General features: G+C 57.3%; 1 protein-coding gene across 1 annotated transcript in view; it reads left to right on the top strand.

Moving 5' to 3' along the window:
- The first annotated feature begins 498 nt into the window (after positions 1 to 498).
- Positions 499 to 11,213, top strand: part of GFRA2 (GDNF family receptor alpha 2) — an 84,307-nt gene continuing 73,592 nt past the window's right edge. The window contains exons 1-2 of the mRNA XM_059371286.1: positions 499 to 1,261; positions 6,428 to 6,742. Of these exons, the coding sequence (XP_059227269.1) occupies positions 1,222 to 1,261; positions 6,428 to 6,742 (355 nt within the window). The 5' untranslated portion in view covers positions 499 to 1,221. The remainder of the gene's footprint in view (positions 1,262 to 6,427; positions 6,743 to 11,213) is intronic.

The following is an 11,213-nucleotide window of genomic DNA, read 5'->3' as shown; positions in this document are numbered from 1 at the left end:
GGGGGCAGGGGCAGTGGGGGTTGAAGGGCTGGAGGGCTGGAGGGCTGGAGGGCTGAGCCCCTCCGCCGCGGGGGGGGGGGGGGGGCGCGGAGGGCGGTGTTGCGCTGCGAGTGGAGAAGGCGGGTGCGGAGGTTTTGATGGGTTTGAACGGTAGCTCGGGGAGCCGGTCAGTTTCCGGCCAAGGCAGCAGGTCAGTCCCGGGAAGGGCGGGCGGCAGAGCAGAGGGAGTCAGCGGCGAAGCACTCCTCTGGTCCAGCGTTCCCCGGCGCCACTGCCACCGCCGTGTCGCCGCCGCCGCTGCAGAGTGTCGCTGCTCCGCCGCGCTCCCGCGCCCCGCGCCCCGCGCCGCCGGCCGCCTGGGAGCCTGAGCGCCGAGCCCGGGGCGGAGAAGAGGGGCGCGGGCGCGAGAGCCGCGGCTAGGGAGCCGCGAAGGGGGAAGGGGGCGGGCGGAGGGAGGAGCAGGGAGAGAGGGAGAAGGGGGAGGGAGAGCGGAGAGCTAGGGAGAGCTGGAGAGAGCGAGAGCAAAGAGCGAGAGCCAGGGAGAGGAGAGGGAGGGAGCGAAGAGAGAAAGACACACGCACGCAGAGACACACGGTCACTGGAATTCCATTAGAAAAAAGTGAGACGAGCAGGGGTTAGCAGGAGAAGATTTTTTTTTTCTTTGAATCTTTTCTTCGTCTGGGTGCGAAAGAAGCGACTCCGGGCTCTGGTCTTCGAAGCTCCCACTGGATTGTTCCTGGCGCTAACACTCGTCGGTGGATTTCTCTCCTATTTGCATTTTATTCTGACCCCCACCCTCGCTGCTTCCTTCCAGCCCTTCACTCTCAAATCGCCTCTTCCCCACCCCCCCAGTCCGCTCCTGGGAAGCGCAGGGGAATTGGACCCGTGGGGACCCGAGCCTTCCCGGACCAGCGGAGGGCAGGACCGAGCGAGGACCAAGCTGTCGGCTTGTAAAGCAGATATATCCTCATTTACGTGTATATTTGATTTTAGTGGGCAAGGGGGGCGTCGAGAGGTAGCCCACCGCTCTCCTTCCCCCCCACCCCCTTCGGCCAGAGGCGAGAATCGCAGGACTCAGGATCCTTATCGGGTGGACTAGCTGGAATCTCCGCATTGGATTTGGGGCTGATTATCACTGCTTGGCTATTATTATTGTTGTTGTTATTATTATTTTTTACCCAAGGGAGAAAGACACACACAAAAAACTGGGATTTATTTAACATGATCTTGGCAAACACCTTCTGCCTCCTCTTCTTTTTAGGTGAGTACCTGCGGGCGGGGAGGGCAGCTTGTCCGCCGGAGCCTGCGGGGGCCGCGCGGGGTCGCGCGTTCGGTCGCCGGCGAGAAGCCGGGAACGCGGAGGGCGAGCGGGGCGCGGGCTGGAGACCCGCGGGGAGAGCGCGCCGCGGAGCGAGCCGGGCCAGGCGCTGCCGAACCGAGCGGGGCCGGTCGGCGAGGCTGCGGGCGGAGGGACGCGAACCGCGGCTGGCTGGTTACGCGCGGGGCTTGGGAAGGAGACTTGGAACACCCAAACCATCGCCGCACACACGCACCCTCGCTTACTCACACACAATGCTAGCACTCATTTCTCTCAAAATATTCGGTTCAAATTGCGGCAACTTAAGAAAAAAGAATTCCAACTCTTGATCTGGAAGAGAGAAGGGTGGGGAGAGGCTCTGTGTCACGGAGAGAAAAATCATGCCAGTTCCATCTTTCTGGTCGGCTCCCGGATCGATCCCCGTGGACGGCGTGGGTTTCTCCAGGATCTCCAGCTTGGACATTGGTGGGGGCAGCTCTGGCAGCCATCCCCTCACCTGCCAATCAACCTTTGGGAAATGCATCCCACTTCCCTCTCTCTGAACCCCTTTCCAGTGGCCCCGCTCCCTGGAATACTTTTCAAGTTTCTCCCCACCCTTTGCCCGCCCTCCGAGCCAGATGCGTGGGCAGGAGTGGAGGGTTGTGGGCAACCCTTCACTACCTATCCTTCACCACCTCTGGCCGCCTGGGGACCCTGTAGCTTGTGGGAGAAGGAGGGAGGGAGGTCAAAGTTTGCTTCCTTGGCTGAAGACAGAGAGGAGTTGCTGGGAAAAAAAGGAATCTGAACAAGACCACCTGCTTATTCTATAAGCCCCCTTCTCCAGGGGCAGGGAGGAGGGGTTGCCTGGTGCCCTGATCCGTGGGCAGGCTCTTTCCCACCCAGAATCCCCAACCCCTCTCGCCTTTTTGTGCTGTGTGAAATCCCAGCTGCTTGGGAAGTGGGTATAGAGAGAGCATTCTGGGAGTGGAGGTGAGGAAGAAGGTGTTGGCAAGGCCTGGTGCTGACCTGAGTCCCTGGCAAGGCTGATGCCTGGGGTAGATGCTCTGGAGAGGCAGCTGGTCCTGGGTAGGTGCTCTGGAGAGGGAGCTGGGTAATGAGTGTGTTGAGGGTACTCACATCTACTTGAGTGTGGGTGCTGTCCCTCCCCCCCCCCCGCCCCCCCAGCCTGTCAACAGCCTGGACAGCCTGTGGTGAGCCGGGCTGCCTGACTGGGTCAGGACTGTATTCTTTCTCTCCTGGAGGAGGAGCGAAGGGAAGGCCTGAGGGGGTAGGTGCCCATCACAGAAAGATGTGGGTGGTCTGGTAAGTGCTCTCCTGGCTTGAATAAGGGATTTGAGTCAATACTGGTTGGGCCCTGGACCCTTTGTCCACCCCCTGCCTCTACCCCCTCTCAGAAACTGCCATTCCCCTGGGTGCCTGGCCTTGCTCTAGGGTGTGGCCTTCACGGGTCCTGCCCTCTAAGCCAGAGGCAGCTGTCTCCAGGGTGGAAGGAGCAGCAGGAGGAAACTGGGTAGGGGCCCTGGGGCCCACCGTGAGCTTGCAGCCCTTCCTGGCAACCCGCTGCAAGTGGGCTTTCATTCGAGGGGTTGTTATAAAACCTGACCTTTTCTCCCACTGCTGGTTTGAAAACCCAGCTTTCTGGGGCCAAGAAGAAAAGAAAATTGTATTTCGGGAAAAGCAGCCAGATTGTCTGCTGCTGAGCTGTATGTATATACCCCAGAGGCGAATTCTGACGTCCTGGGGTGGAGAAGAGTGGTGTGGGCCCCTTAGTCCTTCCTAGGCCCAGAACCCCATGTTGCAGGCAGGCTTTTTTCAGCTGGGAGGGCTGCGGAGTTGACTTTGTTCTCATGATATAGGGGTGTGTGTGTGTCTTTTGTGTCAGAGATGCACCTGGAGTCTGAGACCCTGGGGACAGAGGTGAGAGGAGAAGGAAAAGCCAGGGACAGCAGTCCTTTTGGTCAGAGCCCTTCAGCTCCCTTCCCTCGAGATGCCCCTTTCCAGAACTGGGGGGCGGGGTTAATGGAGTGACCACCAGATATTAGAAGGCTCTGGGTTAGGCCAGCCAAGGAGGAAGGGATGGGTTGATAGCAAGGAAACTTCAGCCTCAGGGCCACTTTCCTTGGCAAGGAGCCCGCCGTTTGGGAGTTGGTTGGAAATTCCACTTGGGGGGAGAGGATTTGGGAAGCTTGAGCCTGGGTAGGCAGCTTCAGTGCATGTGTGTGGGAGCATGGCGAAGTGTGGTGCCAGGAACATGGGTCTTCAGTGTGCCCCCCTCAAGGTTCCGAGTGAGGCCTGGAGGTAGAAAGGCCTTTCTGGCCCAGTCATCCTGACCTCTAGGGCTGACGTACCTAGGGAGAGAGTGAGATGGGGCAAGTCACTTGGGGGCAGGGCTGGTCAGAGGGCCCACTTCCCACTGGGATCCTAGTGTGCATTCTAGCTCTTGCGGGGCTCTCAAGTGTGGGAGGGTGTTTGTAGCTCCGTGCAGTCTCTCTGTCCCCCTCCCCCCTTGTCTCTGTAGCAGCTGTTCCACTTGTCTTTTCTTGATGGATCTGAGTTTTCTCCTGATTTAGAATTTGGACACACCAGGATGCCTTCTGACCTTTACTCTTTTAGAATTCTTGGCCCAAGGCTCCCAGTTGCTATTTCTTTCTCTGGCTGGACTTGATTGGTTCTGGGGGTCATGATACCAACTAGAAGAGCCAAGGATGGGTGCGGCCAGGGAGTTTGGGGAGAGGATACACTGGCTCTCCACAGAGCATCCCCCATCACTGGGGAGATGGGGGAAGGCCCTTGCTTTTGGCCCAGGAGCCCAGGATACTGCGAGGATTGTCCTGTGGGGCTCTAGAACCCACCTGTAGGGCAGGCAGGGTAAGTGTCCTTCTTACCACAATACCCCAGGCCAGTGTCCTAACTTGTCACAGACAGTGCAGCCTCAGGCACAGTCAAGGTGGGAAGGGAGAAGGTTGCTGGGATGCTGGGGGAAGTCAGTGGAAGTCCCGGGTTGGGTTGTTCTTGAGCCTCTAGAAGGCAGGCTGGCCGGCTGGCTAGGTGGGTGTAGCAGGTGCAAGTGAGGCCGCGTCAGCCCAGTTGCTCCTGGGTGGCCCAGAGGCACTGAGTCCTGCTCGGGGGACCTAGAAACAAAGCTGCTGCCTCTGCTTGGGCGGAGGACGCCTCTCCAGCCGGTGCCACCCAACAGCTGGCTTCTTCTCTGGGCTTTCTCAGCCTGGCCACAGCCTTCAGCTCTTCCCTGTCCTAAGCCATTGGTATGGTCAGTGGGAGAAGGAGTATCTTTTGCTCTGGCCCTTATGGGCTTTTCCACTCCAGGCCTACCCCTTGCTCTTCTACTTCCTCTTCTTGTGGGGTAGGTCGGCTCCCTCCAGTGGTGGAGTCCTTTCCCCTCAGCAGCCGTCTGGAGTGACAGGATCGTGATGCAGGGCTCTGCCTCTAGGTGTCGCTGTCTCTCTATGGTAGCTCCCCCCCGAGCAGGGCCTCCTGGGGGAAGGAGTGAGAAGTGGCCTTTCTGGGTAGGGATGAAGGGAGGGGAAGGGCAGATTCTGTGGACTTCTGAGGAGGGGACTTCTGGCCCAAGATCTTAGTATGCTTTGGGCTGGATGGAATGGAGGAAGCCTCCCAGGTCACTCCTGGGTCTTGGAAAAGGCAGTCTTGGTTCTGGCATATGGAAGGGCTTTTTCTGGGGCAGGATCTGGAGGGGAAGGGGAGACTGTCCCTGTCTAGAGGAAACCATTTTGGGAGCTTGATTTGACAGGACCAGTGGGCTCCTCCCTGCCCTTCACTTCTGAGTCTTTCCCCCTGAGCCCCTTCCTTCAGAGGACTGCGGGTTTAGATGCTTTGAGGGTACTGGGTAAGAAGGGTGGCTGTTCACTTTTGGAGAGATGAGGCTCCACATGCAAGGCCAGACCCCAGGGAGGGCAGCTCTTGCCTTTTGCAGCTGCAGATTGGCTTATTATTCGGCTTCCACAAAGAAGAAAAAAAGGAGAGATGGAGTGGGGAGAGGGTTTCAGAGAAGGGTGGAGAGGAAAGGGAAGAGAGAAGAAGTAGGTGGTGCTAGAGAGAGAGCACAAGCAGCACAGGGCTATTCAAGACCTCAGAAATAGACCTCAGAAGGAAGGAAGTCAGAGAGAGAAGTGTGTGAGAGAGAGATGAGAAAAGCCTGTCAGGATGAACACACACACACACACACACACACACACACACACACACTCAGAGGAAAGCTATGCCTGCAGCACTCTTTCTGCAGGGCTGGGGTAGAACTTGGCCACAGAAGGCATGTTTTTAGGGGTCCAGCCAGGGTAGCATTGGACTGGGAGGTGTGGAGGGCTGGACTGGAAAGGAGTGGCTGCCCCCTTCTGGGCTTGCCTCAGGACCAGTTCAGGCTTGTCTCTCAGGGTCTTCTTTTAGAGCCTGGAAACTCAGAATGGACAGGCCAGTAGTCCGAGGGGTCCTTTGTGACCTTGAGTTGTCATCTCCCTTCTTTAGGCCTCAGTTTCCCCAGGGTAAAATGGTGGGGTGGTGGAGCTGGATGCTGTGGTCTCTGAAGCCCTAACAGACTAGGAAAGTAAAATTATTTCCTGCTACTTTCCCTGTTTGACCCAGCATGTTGGCCAGACCTCTGGCTGGAACCAAGGTGGATGGAGGCTTGGGCAGCAGGAAAGTGAGAGTCCCACTCTGCACACTCGGGGAGGCCCTGCAGCCCCCCCCCCCCCAGCTTTCTTCTGAGGCTGTGGCATTCTTCTCTGGCCTCTGTGGTCTTGCTCGAGGGTCTTCCGGCTTTACTGTGGTCAGCTTCTGGGCCCAGGGCTGAGAGGCGACCGAGTGGGATCCCAAGAGAATCTAGTGGAGTCAGGGCACAGTGACAGCTCAAGGTCTCCTTTGGGATTGAGGAGGGATGTTGGTGTCTTGGGGATCCATTCCGGGCTCTTCCTCCGACCTGCTCTGTGGTGGGGAAAGGCAGCATGGAGTTGGCTTTGGTGTGCTTTGGCGTGAGATGGGTGTGAAGTTCCCAGAAGGGCCCCAGCCTCCAGGCCTGCATCTTGGGTCGGAGGTCTTGGCGGCCCTCATTCATGCTTGTCTTCCCTCCCCACCACCCAGACGAGACCCTCCGCTCTTTGGCCAGCCCTTCCTCCCCGCAGGGCCCCGAGCTCCACGGCTGGCGCCCCCCGGTGGACTGCGTCCGGGCCAATGAGCTGTGCGCCGCGGAATCCAACTGCAGCTCCCGCTACCGCACACTGCGGCAGTGCCTGGCGGGCCGGGACCGCAACACCATGCTGGCCAACAAGGAGTGCCAGGCGGCCCTGGAGGTCCTGCAGGAGAGCCCGCTGTACGACTGTCGCTGCAAGCGGGGCATGAAGAAGGAGCTGCAGTGTCTGCAGATCTACTGGAGCATCCACCTGGGGCTGACCGAGGGTAGGCGGGGCCTGGGGGGGCGGGGCGGGGCGAGGAGGGTGGGGGCCTGGGTTCAGGGGCAGACTTGGTACCAGAGAGAGCTGGCAACCGCTCCATCGCTCCCTGCCAGGGGAGCCTAGAACCCAGAGGAAGCTGCTGGCCCACTTGGGAGGGCGGCTGTTGGAGGTGGAGTGACAGTGGGAGCAAGTGGGAGAAGGAGAAAAAGGCCGGAGAAAGGAGGGGAGTCAGGGTCCGGGAGAGGATGGATGGATGGATGAATGGACAGACGGATGGACGGACTGTGAAGCGGTGACAGAGAAGGGTAGGCAGCAGATAGGGTGCAGGCAGAGCTGTGCCCCCAAGCAAACTGGCCCCCGCCAAGCCCTGGGCTCTGAGCTGAGGGCAGCCCCACTTTTGCTCTTCCTGCTGACAGGAGGCTTGCTCTGCAGGTGGCTTCCTGACCCTGGGGCTGGCCTAGGCTCCTTCTACAGGGCCTGGATTAGTGTGTGGGCAGCAGGCCCCTGCAGCTCTGGAGGTGGAACCTGCAACTGCCCCTCCCCTAACAGCCGGCTCCGGCTCCGGATGGTGTCCCCCTCAGGACCACAGTGTGGAGAATTTGCATATAGTGCTGGAGGATGGGACACCTTGGTCAGACGTTCATTTATTGGTGCAACAACTGTTTATTGAGAGGGTATTATCTGCAAGGCATTGTGGGAACACTTGAGAATAAGCTGGTATAGCCTCTGCCTTCAGAGGAGCTCATAGTTGGGGGGATGGTGCAGAGAAGTGAGGGGCTTTCTGTCATTTGGTGGCATGAGTGCTGTCGGAAAGCACTGGTGCTGTGGGAGCCCCAAGGCAGCATCTTAGAAAATCTGAAGAGCCTTCCTGGAAGAGGCAGCCTCCGAGGCGAGACTAAGGAGTGAGCTGTGGTTACATTGGGAGGGATACGGGAAGTGTGGGAGGTGGAGGGGGAGCTTGGGCGAAGGCCCCAGGAGGGAGGTAAACTCACCTGCAGACCTTCAAGTAACTCAGTATAGTCAAGTGGGGAGTTGAAAGTGGGGATGGGTGAGGAGAGGGGAGGGGTGTGGACTGACTAGGCCTCAGGGAGTCCCGCAAGGGGAGGCCCTGTGATCTGGGCTTCAGGACAGTGCTCCTGTGTTCCAGGGGAGAGAGTAGGTTGGAGGCTGCTGTTGTGATCCAGGCCAGGGGTCGTGGGAGGTAGAACTAACAGGTCTTGGTGAAGGGAGAGGAGTCAAGGGGGGCAGTTTTTCTCTTTTGGGCAACAGGGTGGGTGATCAGGCCATTTACAAGAGGCAGTGAAGGTTTCCTGTAGGGGGAGGCTAGGGAGATGATGCCTTAATTTTGGGGCATGTGGCTTTGGTTGGCCATGGCCTGCACACAGCCATCCTTGTAAGGCTGGAGCACAAGTGGGGAAGCCGCACTGCACATATAGCGGGTGTGCGCACACTGAGAGGAGGCGGGGACAGAGCCCTCGGGGATCACTGACATTTAAAGATGGCCAGCACAGAGCGGCACCTGCAGGGGAGCCGGGAGAGAGGTGGGAGGGGCAGCAGGAGACCCGGGAAGGAAGCAGGTTCGGTAGTCTCCAGTACTTGGGCTCCAGCGGGAGGGGGCTGGCAGTGTCTCTGTGCCCTTGGGGTGAGCTCTGCAGATGGCTGCTGGGAGCAGAAGCCTGGTTAGGGAGTGAATGGGAGCTGGGAATGGTGACTGTGGACCACTTCTAGAATTTTGCCATGAAGAGGAGAGAGAACAAAGGATAACTGTTTTTAAAGATGTGAGAAGGTAGAACAGCTTGAATCCAAAGGTTAGGCCAGTAGTGATGGAGGTGTGGAGGCGAAGAGAGGGGTATGCTGTGGAGCCGCACCCTTGCTTAGCCCGAGATGGAGGGTGCTGGAGGGAAGGAGGAAACGGGGCCAGAGAATGAGTGATTTCTGATCAGGGACCACGATGGTTCCATTATGCCCTGAATATGGGAGTAAAGTGGGCATGTCATTATGAACAGTGTCACCACCGTGAATAGCAAAGTAATTCCCCTGAATCAGTCTCCTGTTTCTAGCAACCTCGAGCCCTGGAACTAGAGGTGAGGAAAGAGGGGGAAACAGTGCCACAAAGCTGGTGTCTGTTACTCTGGGAGGTGAGGGAGAATGCCTCGCAGGGTCTGAAAACTGAGGTCCTTGAGCCCATGGCTGGGTTGTTTAGTTTCTTGTTTTCTTTCCTGAGGCCTTCAGTTTCAACCCAGGGGAGGTGGGGCATTTCCTTGGGGTGGGCTTGCGGAGGGCTGCAGGACACACAGGGAGGGGACAGAGGGACTGCCAGCTGGAAGAGCCAGGTGGGCCTGCTGAAAGCCTTGTCACCGGAGTGGCTTCCTCTGGCCAGAGCACCGAGGCCCCTACCGGTGGAAGCCCGGCTGTGGGGCGTTTGGATGACGATGGTACGCATCACCGGCTTTATGCCCTGTGGTCTGAATTCAGGGCCCTCTCAACCCAGGAATGGGGGACTGGAGAGGTGTGAGCTGGCTTGCTGGTTCTCTTAGTCAGCAAAGACCTCTGAAACCCTGACTGTGTGCTTCGGAATTAGTGTGTGTGTTGGGGGGAGTGCCGATTCAGCCATGGTCCCTGTGCTGGCCTGTGTCCGGGCTAGGAGAACCTCCCCTGGGCCAGTCCTCCAAAAGTAGAGCCTCTGCTTTCTCATTCCTTAGAACCCACCCCGCCCCCATTCCTGGCTCTTGGGAGCCAGAGGTAGTTTCTGCCTAGAGCCGGCTAGGGGAGACTGAGGCCTTTTAACAGCAGGTAATGTTCCTGTGAGTGACAGGATCCACCCCAGAGTTAATTATTCACGGTGTGGGATGAGCGGTTTCCCTGGGGGAGGCTGCAAGCACTTCCTCCCTATTCCTTAATAACACTTTATAACCTGGCTTGGGCCCGGGGCAGGGTGGGGGATGGTGGAGAGGAGAGATCTGTGTTTGGACTCTGATTGCGGCTTCTCCTTGGCCCCTGCCCACGGATGAGATTGCCCTGGAGGGTGGGCCCCACCTTCTCCCTCCACCTGAGGCTGAACTCTGCAGAGTCTGAGAACCTCAGCAGCAGACAGAGGTGGCGGTGGCAGGAATGTGCCCTCTGCTGAGCTCCTGGACAGTCCCAATTGCAAAGGACCTAGAGATCATTCTGTCCCACTCCCGCTTTGGTGGGGAAGCTGAGGTGCAGGGAAGAGGGTTTGTGGAATCAGGAGCTCTGACTCCTTTTCTAAGCCCCCTTTCCACCTGCTTTGGGGAGATGCTGTGGCCTGGGGCTCAACTTTCCCTTCTGTCACCACCACCATAACCACCAGTATTTCCATGGGGGGTGCTGCCCTTGATGGTTCCATGGGGCACTGGTGACCAGGCTTCTTGCCTTCTCCAGAGATGGCACTGAAGTTCAGGGTCATTCTGGTGCTTCAGATGTGAAGAGCACAGGCCCCTCCCACAGGTCATGGCCCAGGAATCTGACATGCTAGATTTGGGTCATCCTGGTGGCTAGGATGCCCAAGGGGACAGGTCTCTGATTTCCTACTTGTGAATTCTGCTGCAGGAGCAGGTCCCATGAGTTGACTTAAATAGGATGGGCCTCTGTCAGCCAGTCCTGGAAGGGGCTATTTTTCCCCTGGACACTCCCCCGCCAATTCTGCAGTCACTCATGCTAGCTGGATCTGTACCCAGGGCCCTTGCTGTGCCAGGTGCAGGAGCGAAGGACAGGCCCTGGGCTGGGGGAGCAATCCAGCTGGCATAAGGCTGACCCCGTGAAAAGTCAAACAGCAGCAGTGCTTGTTTAAGAACAGTTAGGTTCATCAACACTTTTCATTTTGGAGACTGAGTACGTCTGGCTAAGTGCTTGGACTCTGGAGCCAGCTGCCTGGGTTCAAAACCTGGCTCTGCCACTTACCAGTTGTGGAACACTGGGCCAGTTACTTATCTCTGTACCGTCTCAGGCCAATTTTTTTTTTTTTTTTTTTATCCATCAAAAATTTATTTATTTATTTATTTATTTATTAACATATAATGTATTATTTGCCCCAGGGGTACAGGTCTGTGAATGGTCAGTCTTACACAATTCACAGCACTCACCATAGCACATAAACTCCCCAATGTCCATCCCCCAGCCACCCTATCCCTCCCTATCCCTACCTCCCCCCCACTCCCCAGCAACCCTCAGTTTGTTTCCTGAGATTAAGAGTCTTTATGGTTTGTCTCCCTCCCCGGTCCATCTTGTTTTATATTTTCCCTCCCTACACCCCTTGCCTCTCAAATTCTTCATTTCAGAGAGATCATATGATAATTTATGATAATTGTCTTTTTCTGATTGACTTATTTTGCTCAGCATAATACCCTCTACTTCCATCCACATCATTGCAAACGGCAAGGTTTCATTTTTCTTTTGATGGCTGCATAGTATTCCATTGTGTGTGTGTGTGTGTGTGTGTGTGTGTGTGTGTGTGT

This window comes from Mustela nigripes, chromosome 1 (genome assembly GCF_022355385.1).
Source record: "Mustela nigripes isolate SB6536 chromosome 1, MUSNIG.SB6536, whole genome shotgun sequence".
NCBI classification, from domain to species: Eukaryota; Metazoa; Chordata; class Mammalia; order Carnivora; family Mustelidae; genus Mustela; species Mustela nigripes.
This window is presented reverse-complemented; position numbering and strand designations above follow the sequence as displayed.